Source organism: Lipophrys pholis, assembly GCF_963383615.2.
Source record: "Lipophrys pholis genome assembly, contig: SCAFFOLD_54, whole genome shotgun sequence".
Classification (NCBI taxonomy): domain Eukaryota; kingdom Metazoa; phylum Chordata; class Actinopteri; order Blenniiformes; family Blenniidae; genus Lipophrys; species Lipophrys pholis.
The window spans coordinates 172,501-189,016 of record NW_028292140.1 but is presented as its reverse complement, the minus strand read 5'-3'; the positions used below and the strand labels follow the sequence as shown (position 1 = coordinate 189,016).

The following is a 16,516-nucleotide window of genomic DNA, read 5'->3' as shown; positions in this document are numbered from 1 at the left end:
CCACCTCATCTCCTCACCACCTTACCTCCTCACCACCTCACCTCCTCACCACCTCACCTCCTCACCACCTCATCTCCTCACCACCTCACCTCCTCACCTCCTCACCACCTCACCTCCTCACCACCTCATCTCCTCACCTCCTCACCACTCACAACTCATCTCCTCAGCCTCCTCACCTCCTCACCACCTCACCTCCTCACTCACCTCACCACCTCATCTCCTCACCACCTCACCACCTCACCTCCTCACCACCTCACCACCTCACCTCCTCCACCACCTCACCACCTCATCTCCTCACCACCTCACCTCCTCACCTCCTCACCTCCTCACCACCTCACCTCCTCACCTCCTCACCACTCATCTCCTCACCACCTCACCTCCTCACCTCCTCACCTCCTCACCACCTCACCTCCTCACCTCCTCACCTCCTCACCACCTCACCTCCTCACCTCCTCACCACCTCATCTCCTCACCACCTCACCTCCTCATCTCCTCACCTCCTCACCACCTCACCACCTCACCACCTCACCAACTCATCTCCTCACCACCTCACCACCTCACCTCCTCACCTCCTCACCACCTCATCTCCTCACCACCTCATCTCCTCACCTCCTCACCACCTCACCACCTCATCTCCTCACCTCCTCACCACCTCACCACCTCACCAACTCATCTCCTCACCACCTCACCACCTCACCTCCTCACCTCCTCACCACCTCATCTCCTCACCACCTCATCTCCTCACCTCCTCACCACCTCACCACCTCACCAACTCATCTCCTCACCTCCTCACCCACCTCACCTCCTCACCCTCCTCACCACCTCATCTCCTCACCACCTTACCTCCTCACCACCATCACCCTCCTCACCACCTCACCTCCTCACCACCTCATCTCCTCACCACCTCACCTCCTCACCTCCTCACCACCTCACCTCCTCACCACCTCATCTCCTCACCTCCTCACCACCTCACCAACTCATCTCCTCACCTCCTCACCTCCTCACCACCTCACCTCCTCACCACCTCACCACCTCATCTCCTCACCACCTCACCACCTCACCCTCCTCACCACCTCACCACCTCACCTCCTCACCACCTCACCACCTCATCTCCTCACCACCTCACCTCCTCACCTCCTCACCTCCTCACCACCTCACCTCCTCACTCCTCACCCCTCATCTCCTCACCACCTCACCTCCTCACCTCCTCACCTCCTCACCACCTCACCTCCTCACCTCCTCACCTCCTCACCACCTCACCTCCTCACCACTCACCACCTCACCTCCTCACCTCCTCACCTCCTCACCCTGAGTTTGCTGTCTGCTGTTCCAGGGAGCCACCATCAAGAGAAAGGAGGGTGTCGGGGGAGATCTTTGTTGCCCGGGTGATTCATGGAGGCCTGGCAGATCGAAGTGGTGAGAGCAGCTCTTCTCCTCTAGGAGTCACGAGGCTCTGCAGCGCCTCCTGGAGGAGTCACGAGGGCTCTGCAGCGCCTCCTGGAGGAGTCACGAGGCTTTGCTGTGTGTCTGTAGGGTTGCTGCATGCCGGAGACCCGGATCCTAGAGGTGAACGGGTTCCCGGTGGACGGCTTGGAGCCGGAGCAGGTGATCCAGGTTGTGGTACGTAAGTCTTTCCCTTTCTTTCACTTACAAGATGAAGCAAATCAAACTCCACCACACTGACTCCTCCCTCCACCACACTGACTCCTCCCTCCACCAGACTGACTCCTCCCTCCACCACACTGGCTCCTCCCTCCACCACACTGACTCCTCCTCCCTCCACCACACTGACTCCTCCCTCCACCACACTGACTCTCACACTGTGCTGTGCCAAGCCGTACCATACCGTACCGTACCGTGCTGTGCCAAGCTGTACCATACCGTACCGTACCGTACCACACTGTGCTGTACCATACCATACCATACCGTTCCGTACCGTACCACACTGTGCTGTGCCAAGCCAAACCATACCGTTCCGTACCGTACCACACTGTGCTGTGCCAAGCCAAACCATACCGTTCCGTACCGTGCTGTGCCAAGCCGTACCATACCGTACTGTGCTGTGCCAAGCCGTACCATACCGTACTGTGCTGTGTCAAGCCATACCATACCGTACCGTGCTGTGCTGTGCCAAGCCGTACCATACCATACCGTGCAGTGCCAAGCCATACCATACCGTACCGTGCTGTACCGTGCTGTGCCAAGCCGTACCATACCATACCGTACCGTACCGTACCATACCGTGCTGTGCCAAGCCATACCATACCATACCATACCATACCATACCATACCATACCGTACCGTGCTGTGCCAAGCCATACCATACCATACCATACCATACCATACCATACCATACCGTGCTGTGCCAAGCCATACCATACCATACCATACCATACCGTGCAGTGCCAAGCCATACCATACCGTACCGTGCTGTACCGTGCTGTGCCAAGCTGTACCGTACCATACCGTACCGTACCATACCGTACCGTACCGTACCGTACCGTACCATACCGTACCGTACCGTACCGTACCGTACCGTACCATACCATACCGTACCGTGCTGTACCGTAAAGTATTTTAGCTTGGTACTGTACGACAACATTACGGCTAAAATCTGCTAGTTTGTGAAACAGACGGATTCATTCTGATCACAATTCTAGAAAAAACACCTCAATCTGAAGAGAACAGCTGAATGGATCAGAACCACATGACTTATTTCTGTCTGTTCCTCCATGGAGTCAGTCTCTGTTTCTGTCTGTTTCTGTCTGTTCCTCCATGGAGTCAGTCTCTGTTCCTGTCTGTTCCTCCATGGAGTCAGTCTCTGTTTCTGTCTGTTTCTGTCTGTTCCTCCATGGAGTCAGTCTCTGTTTCTGTCTGTTCCTGTCTGTTCCTCCATGGAGTCAGTCTCTGTTTCTGTCTGTTTCTGTCTGTTCCTCCATGGAGTCAGTCTCTGTTTCTGTCTGTTTCTGTCTGTTCCTCCATGGAGTCAGTCTCTGTTTCTGTCTGTTTCTGTCTGTTCCTCCATGGAGTCAGTCTCTGTTTCTGTCTGTTTCTGTCTGTTCCTCCATGGAGTCAGTCTCTGTTTCTGTCTGTTTCTGTCTGTTCCTCCATGGAGTCAGTCTCTGTTTCTGTCTGTTTCTGTCTGTTCCTCCATGGAGTCAGTCTCTGTTTCTGTCTGTTCCTCCATGGAGTCAGTCTCTGTTTCTGTCCTTCCAGCAAGCTCGGTCACAAGGAACCATCATGTTTAAGGTGGTTCCCATCACAGAGAGGTCGGTGCACAATCAGACCATGGTGAGTCCTCCTGCTGCCCTCCTCCTGCTGTTCCTCCTCCTGCTGCTCCTCCTCCTGCTGCTCCTCCTCCTGCTGTTCCTCCTCCTGCTGCTCCTCCTCCTGCTGTTCCTCCTCCTCTTGCTGCTCCTTCTCCTGCTGCTCCTTCTCCTGCTGTTCCTGCTCCTCCTCCTCCTACTGTTCCTCCTCCTCCTGCTCCTCCTCCTCTTGCTGCTCCTCCTCTTGCTACTCCTCCTACTGCTGCTCCTCCTCCTCCTGCTCCTCCTCCTCTTGCTGCTCCTCCTCTTGCTACTCCTCCTCCTGCTGCTCCACCTCCTGCTCCTCCTCCTCTTGCTGCTCCTTCTCCTGCTGCTCCTTCTCCTGCTGTTCCTGCTGCTCCACCTCTTGCTGCTCCTCCTCCTCCTTCTGCTGTTCCTCCTCCTGCTGCTCCACCTCTTGCTGCTCCTCCTCCTCCTTCTGCTGTTCCTCCTCCTGCTGCTCCTCCTCCTGCTCCTCCTCCTGCTCCTCCTCCTCTTGCTGCTCCTTCTCCTGCTGTTCCTCCTCCTCCTGCTCCTCCTCCTCTTGCTGCTCCTTCTCCTGCTGCTCCTTCTCCTGCTGTTCCTGCTGCTCCACCTCTTGCTGCTCCTCCTCCTCCTTCTGCTGTCCCTCCTCCTGCTGCTCCTCCTCCTGCTCCTCCTCCTCTTGCTGCTCCTTCTCCTGCTGTTCCTGCTGCTCCTCCTCCTGCTGTTCCTCCTCCTCCTTCTGCTGTCCCTCCTCCTGCTGCTCCTTCTCCTGCTGTTCCTCCTCCTGCTGCTCCTCCTCCTGCTCCTCCTCCTCTTGCTGCTCCTTCTCCTGCTGCTCCTTCTCCTGCTACTCCTCCTACTGCTGCTCCTCCTCCTGCTCCTCCTCCTCTTGCTGCTCCTTCTCCTGCTGCTCCTTCTCCTGCTGTTCCTGCTGCTCCACCTCTTGCTGCTCCTCCTCCTCCTCCTGCTGTTCCTCCTCCTGCTCCTCCTCCTCTTGCTGTTCCTCCTCCTGCTGTTCCTCCTCCTGCTGCTCCTCCTCCTGCTCCTCCTCCTCTTGCTGCTCCTTCTCCTCCTGCTCCTCCTCCTGTTCCTCCTCCTGCTGCTCCTCCTCCTCTTGCTGCTCCTTCTCCTCCTGCTCCTCCTCCTGTTCCTCCTCCTGCTGCTCCTTCTCCTCCTGCTCCTCCTCCTCTTGCTGCTCCTTCTCCTCCTGCTCCTCCTCCTGTTCCTCCTCCTGCTGCTCCTCCTCCTCTTGCTGCTCCTTCTCCTCCTGCTCCTCCTCCTGTTCCTCCTCCTGCTGCTCCTTCTCCTCCTGCTCCTCCTCCTCTTGCTGCTCCTCCTCCTCCTTCTGCTGTTCCTCCTCCTGCTGTTCCTCCTCCTGCTGCTCCTTCTCCTCCTGCTCCTCCTCCTCTTGCTGCTCCTTCTCCTCCTGCTCCTCCTCCTGCTCCTACTGCTCCTCATAGTCTTTGCTGGTTGTGTTTCAGCTGTACGTCCGTGCCATGGCTGACTACTGCCCCCTGCAGGACCCCTCCATCCCCTGCGCTGACGCTGGTATGAGCTTCAGAAAGGGCGACATCCTGGAGATCGTAGACCAGACTGACGCCCTCTGGTGGCAGGCCAAGAAGCTGCCCTGCAGCTCAGCCTGTGCCGGCCTCATCCCCTCCTCCAGCCTCCTGCAACGGTCAGAACCAGAGTCAAGCTCTTTATCTCCAGGGTTAGAAAGGGTGAGGAGAACTTCTGGTGGTGAGGAGAACCTCTGATGAGGAGAACCTCTGGTGGTGAGGAGAACCTCTGGTGGTGAGGAGAACCTCTGATGGATGAGGAGAACCTCTGGTGGTGAGGAGAACCTCTGGTGGTGAGGAGAACCTCTGATGGATGAGGAGAACCTCTGGTGGTGAGGAGAACTTCTGATGAGGAGAACCTCTGGTGGTGAGGAGAACCTCTGATGGATGAGGAGAACCTCTGATGGATGAGGAGAACCTCTGGTGGTGAGGAGAACCTCTGATCAGAAGAACCTCTGGTGGTGATGAGAACCTCTAATCAGAAGAACCTCTGGTTGTGAGGATAACATCTGATGGACGATGTGAACCTCTGGTGGTGAGGAGAACCTCTGATAGATGAGGAGAACCTCTGGTGGTGAGGAGAACTTCTGATCAGAAGAACCTCTGGTGGTGAGGAGAACCTCTGATGAGGAGAACCTCTGGTGGTGAGGAGAACCTCTGATCAGAAGAACCTCTGGTGGTGAGGAGAACCTCTGATGGATGATGTGAACCTCTGGTGGTGAGGAGAACCTTTGATGGTGAGGAGAAGCTCTGATGAGGAGAACCTCTGGTGAGGAGAGCCTCTGATGAGGACAACATGAACCTAGCAGGGAGACGTTCCTCAAGGAACAAACTAAAAACAGCAACAAACACAAGTAGAGTAAAAGGTTGAAAAAGAATGGAGTGGCTGAGTGACTCAACTGTCACCCACCAGAGCAGTGACCTAGAACCACAAGTGACCTAGAACCACAAGTGACCTGGAACCACAGGTGACCTGGACTGTCACCCACCAGAGCAGTAACCTAGAACCACAAGTGACCTGGAACCACAGGTGACCTGGACTGTCACCCACCAGAGCAGTGACCTAGAACCACAGGTGACCTGGACTGTCACCCACCAGAGCAGTGACCTAGAACCACAGGTGACCTGGACTGTCACCCACCAGAGCAGTGACCTAGAACCACAGGTGACCTGGACTGTCACCCACCAGAGCAGTGACCTAGAACCACAGGTGACCCAGAACCACAAGTGACTCCAGAAAGGACCCAGACGTGGCAGTTTGAGAAATCTGGACAGTTTGTGAACGTCTTAACTTCTCAGATGACAGAATGACAGGATGTCCTCTGGTTGTAAATATATCCAATTAGGAAAGCTGACAGTTTTCCTGGGATGTGATCTAATCCCTCAGATTATAGAAACTATATAGACTAATCCCTCAGATTATAGAAATTATAGAGACTAATCCTTCAGATTGTAGAAATTATATAGGCTCATCCCTCAGATTATAGAAAATATAGAGACTAATCCTTCAGATTGTAGAAATTATATAGACTAATCCCTCAGATTGTAGAAAATATAGAGACTAATCCTTCAGATTGTAGAAATTATATAGGCTAATCCCTCAGATTATAGAAAATATAGAGACTAATCCCTCAGATTGTAGAAAATATAGAGACTAATCCTTCAGATTGTAGAAATTATATAGGCTAATCCCTCAGATTATAGAAAATATAGAGACTAATCCCTCAGATTGTAGAAAATATAGAGACTAATCCTTCAGATTGTAGAAATTATATAGGCTAATCCCTCAGATTATAGAAAATATAGAGACTAATCCTTCAGATTGTAGAAATTATATAGACTAATCCCTCAGATTGTAGAAACATGTTGATCTTTGAAAATCCTGCTGGATTGAAAACGAAAGAACTTTGACACTGATTGTCAAAATGCTGATTAGACTGAAGAGCGTGTGTGTGTGTGTGTGTGTGTGTGTGTGTGTGTGTGTGTGTGTGTGTGTGTGTGTGTGTGTGTGTGTGTGTGTGTGTGTGTGTGTGTGTGTGTGTGTGTGTGTGTGTGTGTGTGTGTGTGTGTGTGTGTGTGTGTGTGTGGTGAGTTGCTGCAGGAAGCAGAGGGAGTCCTGGTGGCTGCAGCCGTACCAACCTCACGCCTGCATCCAGACATGTGAGTCTGAAAGAGTTCTACTGCTTCATTCACACACACACACACACACACACACACACACACACACACACACACACACACACACACACACACACACACACACACACACACACACACACACACACACACACACACACACACACACTCTGACAGCCGTCCTCTGTCTCTGTCCCACAGTGAGCACAGTAGAAGAAGGTGAGACTGATCCCCTCTAAAGATCAACTCGTCTCCGGAGCGTCTCTCATCTCATCTCAGTTTCTCTTTTGGTTCTTGTCTTCCTGTTTCCACTTCCTGTTTCCACCACAGAAGAAGACCTGATAGCCATGGATGAGAACTGTGTGGAAGCAGGTACATGTGTTCTCTTATGTCCTGAGCTTTCTTATTGCCCTCCAGATTAACTGCCCCTCTCGTTTCCATGTCAACAGACGAGGAGGCCTTTGAATCTGGTAGGTGTGTGTGTGTGTGTGTGTGTGTGTGTGTGTGTGTGTGTGTGTGTGTGTGTGTGTGTGTGTGTGTGTGTGTGTGTGTGTGTGTGTGTGTGTGTGTGTGTGTGTGTGTGTGTGTGTGTGTGTGTGTGTGTGTGTGTGTGTGTGTGTGTGTGTGTGTGTGTGTTTTCCACACCTTCATACATGTGTGGATGTTTTGTTCTAAACGCTGCGACTCTTCAGACGAGTTCAGAGACGGTGAGCAACTCTACTGATTCTACTGATAATTACCATCTCTAATGTCTCTAATGTCTTGTTGTCTCTAATGTCTTGTTGTCTCTAATGTCTTGTTGTCTCTAATGTCTTGTTGTCTCTAATGTCTTGTTGTCTTTAATGTCTTGTTGTCTCTAATGTCTTGTTGTCTTGTTGTCTCTAATGTCTTGTTGTCTTTAATGTCTTGTTGTCTTTAATGTCTTGTTGTCTCTAATGTCTTGTTGTCTTTAATGTCTTGTTGTCTCTAATGTCTTGTTGTCTCTAATGTCTTGTTGTCTTGTTGTCTTTAATGTCTTGTTGTCTTTAATGTCTTGTTGTCTCTAATGTCTTGTTGTCTCTAATGTCTTGTTGTCTCTAATGTCTTGTTGGGTACAGAGGAGGACTTCAGCTCCAACATTGAAGGACTGTATTTAGGTGAGTCATCGTTTAAATTCAATTCAATTTTATTTGTAAAGTTCTAAATCACATCAACCAACATCTCAGAACCTCTTACAATGATAGAGAACCACAGAACCCAACTAAACCTTCCAGAACCTCTTACAATGATAGAGAACCACAGAACCCAACTAAACCTTCCAGAACCTCTTACAATGATAGAGAACCACAGAACCCAACTAAACCTTCCAGAACCTCTTACAATGATAGAGAACCACAGAACCCAACTAAACCTTCCAGAACCTCTTACAATGATAGAGAACCACAGAACCCAACTAAACCTCTCAGAACCTCTTACAATGATAGAGAACCACAGAACCCAACTAAACCTTCCAGAACCTCTTACAATGATAGAGAACAACAGAACCCAACTAAACCTTCCAGAACCTCTTACAATGATAGAGAACAACAGAACCCAACTAAACCTCTCAGAACCTCTTACAATGCTGTGGGGGGGTCCTGGTGCTGTGGTGGGGTCCCGGTGCTGTGGTGGGGTCCCGGTGCTGTGGGGGGGTCACGGTGCTTTGGGGGGGTCACGGTGCTTTGGGGGGGTCTCGGTGCTGTGGTGGGGTCCCGGTGCTGTGGGGGGGTCACGGTGCTTTGGGGGGGTCACGGTGCTTTGGGGGGGTCTCGGTGCTGTGGTGGGGTCCCGGTGCTGTGGGGGGGTCCCGGTGCTGTGGGGGGGTCGGGGTGCTGTGGGGGGGTCCCGGTGCTGTGGGGGGGTCCCGGTGCTGTGGTGGGGTCACGGTGGTGCTGTGGTGGGGTCCCGGTGCTGTGGGGGGGTCCCGGTGCTGTGGTGGGGTCACGGTGCTGTGGGGGGGTCCCGGTCCTGTGGTGGGGTCCCGGTGCTGTGGTGGGGTCCCGGTGCTGTGGGGGGGTCCCAGTGCTGTGGTGGGGTCCCGGTGCTGTGGGGGGGTCCCGGTGCTGTGGGGGGGTCCCAGTGCTGTGGTGGGGTCAGGGTGCTGTGGGGGGGTCACGGTGCTGTGGGGGGGTCCCAGTGCTGTGGTGGGGTCCCGGTGCTGTGGGGGGGTCCCGGTGCTGTGGGGGGGTCCCGGTGCTGTGGGGGGGTCCCGGTGCTGTGGTGGGATCCCGGTGCTGTGGGGGGGTCCCGGTGCTGTGGGGGGGTCGGGTAGTAGGACCGTGGTAAGTCCACTCTGGGAGTCTTGGGTCTGATCCCCTGGATCCTGCTCCCCTCCTGTCAGGATCTGGTGGCTCCAGTAATGTTGTTACACAGAGAGAAAGAAAGAAAGACAAGAAACAGAAGCTCCAAATGTAGAGTTCCTCCCTTTAACGGGAGAGAGGAAATCCCCTCAGCAGTCTAGGCCTAGAGCAGCTCAACTTAGTGCTCCTATTTTATTCCTAATGAGAAGCTCTATCAAAGAGGAAGCTTTTTAGTCTCCTCTTAAATAAACTAATGGTGTGGGCCCTTCGGACCGAGGCTGCTAGTTGATTCCAGAGTAAAGGAGCCATATGGCTGAAACTCCTGCCTCCTCTTTTACTTTGAAGGACTTTAGGGATTACCAACAGTCCTGCATCCTCAGAGCCAAGGGCTCGTGGAGGGTGAGACCCTTCTAGAAGTTTCTCCATATAGGACGGAGCCTGGTGATGAAGAGTTTTAGATGTGATCAGAAGGATGTTGAATTCTATTCTAGATTTGATGTGAAGCCAGTGTAAGGATGCTAAGACTGGGGAGATGTGCTCTCTTCTTCCAGTTCTGGTTAGTAAACCTGCAGCAGCGTTCTGCTCTAGCTGGAAGATCCTAACAGAGGAGTTTGGACATCCTGACATTAGGGAGTTACAATCATCTCATCTTCAAGTCACAAAGGCAGGAAGCATTTGTTCTGCATCTTTGAAGGACAAGAAGTTTCTCATTTTTGCAATATTCCTTAGATGGAAGAAGGCTGTCCTGGAGACATGTTTAACATGGGACATAAAGGACAGATCCTGATCAGAAATAACACCCAGGTTCCTAATATCACTGTTAGAGGTTAAGGTAATATTATCTAAGGTAATCAGACTATCTGAAAAGTAATCCCTGAGCTTTTTAGGACCTAGGATTAGAACCTCAGTCTTGGATGTGTTGAGCATTAAGAAGTTGATAGACATCCAGGACTTAACGTCCCTGAGGCAGGACTCTAGTTTAACAAGTTGGTCGGCCTGATTGGCTTTAACTGATAAATAGAGCTGAGTATCATCTGCATAACAATGAAAGTTAATGCTGTGTTTCCTAATAATATTTCCGAGTGGTAACATCTAGAGATTAAACAATATGGGTCCGAGGACGGAGCCTTGTGGTACTCCACACAGGACCCCTTCATGTATTGAAGATTTGTTATTTACATGAACAAATTGAAAGCGGTCAGATAAATATGATTTAAACCAGTTTAAGGCTAAGTTTTTAATGCTGACGCCATCTTCTAATCTCCTTAAGAGTATATTATGATGGACAGTATCAAATGCAGTACTAAGGTCCAGAAGAAGTAAAGCAGATAGAAGAGCTCTATCTGAGGCCATTAGAAGGTCATTAGTAACTTTTAGCAGAGCAGTCTCTGTACTGTGGTTCATTCTGAAGCCGGACTGAAGGTCCTCTAACAGATTATTCTCCTGCAGATAATCCTGGAGTTGTTTAGCCACTACTTGCTCCAGAACCTTTGACAGGAAAGGAAGGTTGGAGATGGGCCTGTAGTTTGAGAGAAGGCTTGTGTCTAAGTTTGGCTTCTTAATGAGAGGTTTAATAACTGCTAGTTTAAAGGATTGGGGCACATAGCCTATTGATAGAGACTGGTTAAGGGGCCACATCAGTACCATGGCCGCTGCCCCCAAAGGGCCACATCAGTACCATGGCCGCTGCCCCCAAAGGGCCACATCAGTACCATGGCCACTGAACTCAAAGGGCCACATCAGTACCATGGCCGCTGCCCAAAGGGCCACATCAGTACCATGGCCGCTGCCCTCAAAGGGCCACATCAGTACCATGGCCGCTGCCCTCAAAGGGCCACATCAGTACCATGGCCACTGCCCCCAAAGGGCCACATCAGTACCATGGCCGCTGCCCAAAGGGCCACATCAGTACCATGGCCGCTGCCCTCAAAGGGCCACATCAGTACCATGGCCACTGCCCCCAAAGGGCCACATCAGTACCATGGCCGCTGCCCCCAAAGGGCCACATCAGTACCATGGCCGCTGAACTCAAAGGGCCACATCAGTACCATGGCCGCTGCCCAAAGGGCCACATCAGTACCATGGCCGCTGAACTCAAAGGGCCACATCAGTACCATGGCCACTGCCCCCAAAGGGCCACATCAGTACCATGGCCACTGCCCCCAAAGGGCCACATCAGTACCATGGCCGCTGCCCAAAGGGCCACATCAGTACCATGGCCGCTGCCCTCAAAGGGCCACATCAGTACCATGGCCGCTGCCCAAAGGGCCACATCAGTACCATGGCCGCTGCCCCCAAAGGGCCACATCAGTACCATGGCCGCTGCCCAAAGGGCCACATCAGTACCATGGCCGCTGCCCCCAAAGGGCCACATCAGTACCATGGCCGCTGCCCAAAGGGCCACATCAGTACCATGGCCGCTGCCCAAAGGGCCACATCAGTACCATGGCCACTGCCCCCAAAGGGCCACATCAGTACCATGGCCGCTGCCCCCAAAGGGCCACATCAGTACCATGGCCGCTGCCCCCAAAGGGCCACATCAGTACCATGGCCGCTGCCCAAAGGGCCACATCAGTACCATGGCCGCTGCCCCCAAAGGGCCACATCAGTACCATGGCCGCTGCCCAAAGGGCCACATCAGTACCATGGCCGCTGCCCCCAAAGGGCCACATCAGTACCATGGCCGCTGCCCAAAGGGCCACATCAGTACCATGGCCGCTGCCCAAAGGGCCACATCAGTACCATGGCCACTGCCCCCAAAGGGCCACATCAGTACCATGGCCGCTGCCCCCAAAGGGCCACATCAGTACCATGGCCGCTGCCCCCAAAGGGCCACATCAGTACCATGGCCGCTGAACTCAAAGGGCCACATCAGTACCATGGCCGCTGCCCAAAGGGCCACATCAGTACCATGGCCGATGAACTCAAAGGGCCACATCAGTACCATGGCCACTGCCCCCAAAGGGCCACATCAGTACCATGGCCGCTGCCCAAAGGGCCACATCAGTACCATGGCCGCTGCCCCCAAAGGGCCACATCAGTACCATGGCCGCTGCCCAAAGGGCCACATCAGTACCATGGCCGCTGCCCCCAAAGGGCCACATCAGTACCATGGCCGCTGCCCAAAGGGCCACATCAGTACCATGGCCGCTGCCCAAAGGGCCACATCAGTACCATGGCCACTGCCCCCAAAGGGCCACATCAGTACCATGGCCGCTGCCCCCAAAGGGCCACATCAGTACCATGGCCGCTGCCCCCAAAGGGCCACATCAGTACCATGGCCGCTGAACTCAAAGGGCCACATGTAACTGTGAGACAGTATAAATGTAACTAAATGTAAACAAATATAATGTAAAATAAATGGAACCACTCCTCAATTTGAAATAACTCTGACTTTATTACTTATTCATATTACAAATATTACATAGATATAAAAAATCTATTTGCTCGTCATTCTGTTAAATTGAACTATCGTAGACGTGCTTGGTGTCAAAATGTGGACTTATATTTGACTCTTTGACACCCGACACGCCTCCGGGGGTGTTCACAGCGGTGTGTCTGTCCCGGTGTGTCTGTCCCGGTGTGTCTGTCCCGGTGTGTCTGTCCCGGTGTGTCTGTCCCGGTGTGTCTGTCCTGGTGTGTCTGTCCCGGTGTGTCTGTCCCAGTGTGTCTGTCCCGGTGTGGGGACATCTTCATCTGGATACTGCTTCTGTGTCAAACAAGGCTCATGTAATTACCGTAAGGCTTCCAATAGACACACACACACCGTGTGCATCTATAGAAACACTACGGTATTTACAACAATAGACAATCAGACCTTTATTCCCTCAGGCCACATAAAATAGGGTGCTTTGATAAATGTGCTTTAAATGAACAAGACACACACACACACACACACACACACACACACACACACACACACACACACACACACACACACACACACACACACACACACACACACACACACACACACACACACACACACGCAGCTGTAACGAACAGATCTAATGACCCTATGTTCACTGTTTGCGTTGACTGTTGCGTCAGGCCCTGTTTTGACTGGTTGTGTCTGGTTCAGCGGGTTTCAGACGCAGCCTGCGGTTGTGCCGGCGGCGCAGCCACTGCTCCATCAGGCCGCCCTCCTACACCCGCTGTCCAAGCAGCTGCTACAGTGCCCCCAACAGTCCGTATGAAGAGGTGGTGCGCTACCAGCGCCACCCAGAGGACTGCCAGCGCCTCATCGCCCTGCTGGGTGAGTGTGAGTGTGTGTGTGAGGGGGCGGGGCCACGACATCACTCACCTGGACTGTCGTCCTCAGGGCCGCCGGGCGTTGGAGTGAACGAACTGCGGAGGCGACTGGTGGAGACCAACCCCACCTTCTACCAGGGAGCCGTGCCCCGTACGAACACACTGTGTGTGTGTGTGTGTGTGTGTGTGTGTGTGTGTGTGTGTGTGTGTGTGTGTGTGTGTGTGTGTGTGTGTGTGGCGCTCCTCTGACCGGTGTTCCCCTGCAGACACCACCAGAGCAGCTCGAGGCTACGAGGAGTCTGGACGAGAGTATTTCTTCATCAGCAGAGAAGTCTTCCTCAACATGGTCTATAACAACAGGTACACACACACATTAATGTGAGCATGAGTGTGTGAGCATTAACGTGAGCATTAACGTGAACGTGTTTCCAGAATGTGCAGCGTGACGCTTCCTGTTCCTGCCACAGGTTCCTGGAGTACGGAGAGTTCAAAGGTCAACTGTACGGCACCAGCGTCGACTCTGTCAGGGACGTTTTGAGCAGCGGGAAGATGTGTGTCATCGACATCGAGCCAAACGTGAGTCCACCGCTGATGGTCCACCGCTGATGGTCCACCACTGATGGTCAACAGCTGATGGTCCACTGCTGATGGTCAACAGCTGATGGTCCACTGCTGATGGTCCACTGCTGATGGTCCACCACTGATGGTCAACAGCTGATGGTCCACTGCTGATGGTCCACTGCTGATGGTCCACCACTGATGGTCCACCGCTGATGGTCCACTGCTGATGGTCCACCGCTGATGGTCCACCGCTGATGGTCCACCGCTGATGGTCAACAGCTGATGGTCCACTGCTGATGGTCCACCACTGATGGTCCACCACTGATGGTCCACCACTGATGGTCAACAGCTGATGGTCAACAGCTGATGGTCCACTGCTGATGGTCCACCACTGATGGTCCACCACTGATGGTCCACCACTGATGGTCAACAGCTGATGGTCCACTGCTGATGGTCCACCGCTGATGGTCCACCGCTGATGGTCAACAGCTGATGGTCCACTGCTGATGGTCAACAGCTGATGGTCCACTGCTGATGGTCCACCACTGATGGTCCACCACTGATGGTCCACCACTGATGGTCAACAGCTGATGGTCCACCGCTGATGGTCCACCGCTGATGGTCCACCACTGATGGTCAACAGCTGATGGTCAACAGCTGATGGTCAACAGCTGATGGTCCACCGCTGATGGTCCACCACTGATGGTCCACCACTGATGGTCCACCGCTGATGGTCCACTGCTGATGGTCCACTGATGATGGTCCACAGCTGATGGTCCACCACTGATGGTCCACCACTGATGGTCAACAGCTGATGGTCCACTGCTGATGGTCCACCGCTGATGGTCCACCGCTGATGGTCAACAGCTGATGGTCCACCGCTGATGGTCCACCGCTGATGGTCCACCGCTGATGGTCCACCACTGATGGTCAACAGCTGATGGTCAACAGCTGATGGTCAACAGCTGATGGTCCACCGCTGATGGTCAACCACTGATGGTCCACCACTGATGGTCCACCGCTGATGGTCCACTGCTGATGGTCCACTGATGATGGTCCACAGCTGATGGTCCACCACTGATGGTCCACCGCTGATGGTCCACCGCTGATGGTCGACCGCTGATGGTCCACCGCTGATGGTCCACCACTGATGGTCCACCGCTGATGGTCGACCGCTGATGGTCAACAGCTGATGGTCCACCACTGATGGTCCACCGCTGATGGTCCACCGCTGATGGTCCACCGCTGATGGTCAACCACTGATGGTCCACCGCTGATGGTCCACTGCTGATGGTAAACAGCTGATGGTCCACCGCTGATGGTCCACCGCTGATGGTCCACCGCTGATGGTCCACCACTGATGGTCCACCGCTGATGGTCCACCACTGAGGATGATGAACCTTGTGTGTTGAACAGAGCATCCAGGCCGTCAGGAGCCACCAGCTGAAAGCCTTCATCATCTACGTGAAGCCGCCTCCTCTGGAGCGTCTCCGGGAGAGCAGACGTACCTCCTGCATTACTACCGACTACTACATCAACAGACCCTTCACAGTACTAACACTCACAGTTTTAACCCTTCACAGTACTGACGCTCACAGTACTAACCCTTCACAGTACTAACACTCACAGTACTAACTCTTCACAGTACTGACGCTCACAGTACTGACGCTCACAGTACTAACCCTTCACAGTACTCACCCTTCACAGTACTAACCCTTCACAGTACTAACCCCTCACAGTACTAACCCTTCACAGTACTCACCCTTCACAGTACTAACCCCTCACAGTACTAACCCTTCACAGTACTAACCCCTCACAGTACTTACCCTTCACAGTACTAACCCTTCACAGTACTAACCCTTCACAGTACTAAACCTTCACAGTACTAACCCTTCACAGTACTAACCCTTCACAGTACTGACCCTTCACAGTTCTGACGCTCACAGTACTAACCCTTCACAGTACTAACCCTTCACAGTACTAAACCTTCACAGTACTAACCCTTCACAGTACTGACCCTTCACAGTACTAACCCTTCACAGTACTAACCCTTCACAGTACTGACGCTCACAGTACTAACCCTTCACAGTACTGACCCTTCACAGTACTAACCCTTCACAGTACTAACCCTTCACAGTACTAACCCCTCACAGTACTGACCCTTCACAGTACTAACCCTTCACAGTACTAACCCTTCACAGTACTGACCCTTCACAGTACTAACCCTTCACAGTACTAACCCTTCACAGTACTAACCCTTCACAGTACTGACGCTCACAGTACTAACCCTTCACAGTACTGACCCTTCACAGTACTAACCCTTCACAGTACTGACCCTTCACAGTACTAACCCTTCACAGTACTAACCCTTCACAGTACTAACCCCTCACAGTACTAACCC

At 53.0% G+C, this 16,516-nt stretch overlaps 1 protein-coding gene across 1 annotated transcript in view; it reads left to right on the top strand.

Moving 5' to 3' along the window:
• Positions 1 to 1,333: 1,333 nt before the first annotated feature.
• Positions 1,334 to 16,516, top strand: part of mpp4b (MAGUK p55 scaffold protein 4b) — a gene marked incomplete at its 5' end in the record, with an annotated part of 20,274 nt that continues 5,091 nt past the window's right edge. Inside the window, 14 exon segments of the mRNA XM_080493811.1 lie at positions 1,334 to 1,357; positions 1,359 to 1,416; positions 1,534 to 1,553; positions 1,555 to 1,620; positions 3,217 to 3,291; positions 4,772 to 4,968; positions 6,951 to 7,009; positions 7,435 to 7,455; positions 8,083 to 8,121; positions 13,385 to 13,558; positions 13,625 to 13,705; positions 13,821 to 13,914; positions 14,022 to 14,130; positions 15,532 to 15,666. Of these exon segments, the coding sequence (XP_080349937.1) occupies positions 1,334 to 1,357; positions 1,359 to 1,416; positions 1,534 to 1,553; positions 1,555 to 1,620; positions 3,217 to 3,291; positions 4,772 to 4,968; positions 6,951 to 7,009; positions 7,435 to 7,455; positions 8,083 to 8,121; positions 13,385 to 13,558; positions 13,625 to 13,705; positions 13,821 to 13,914; positions 14,022 to 14,130; positions 15,532 to 15,666 (1,152 nt within the window).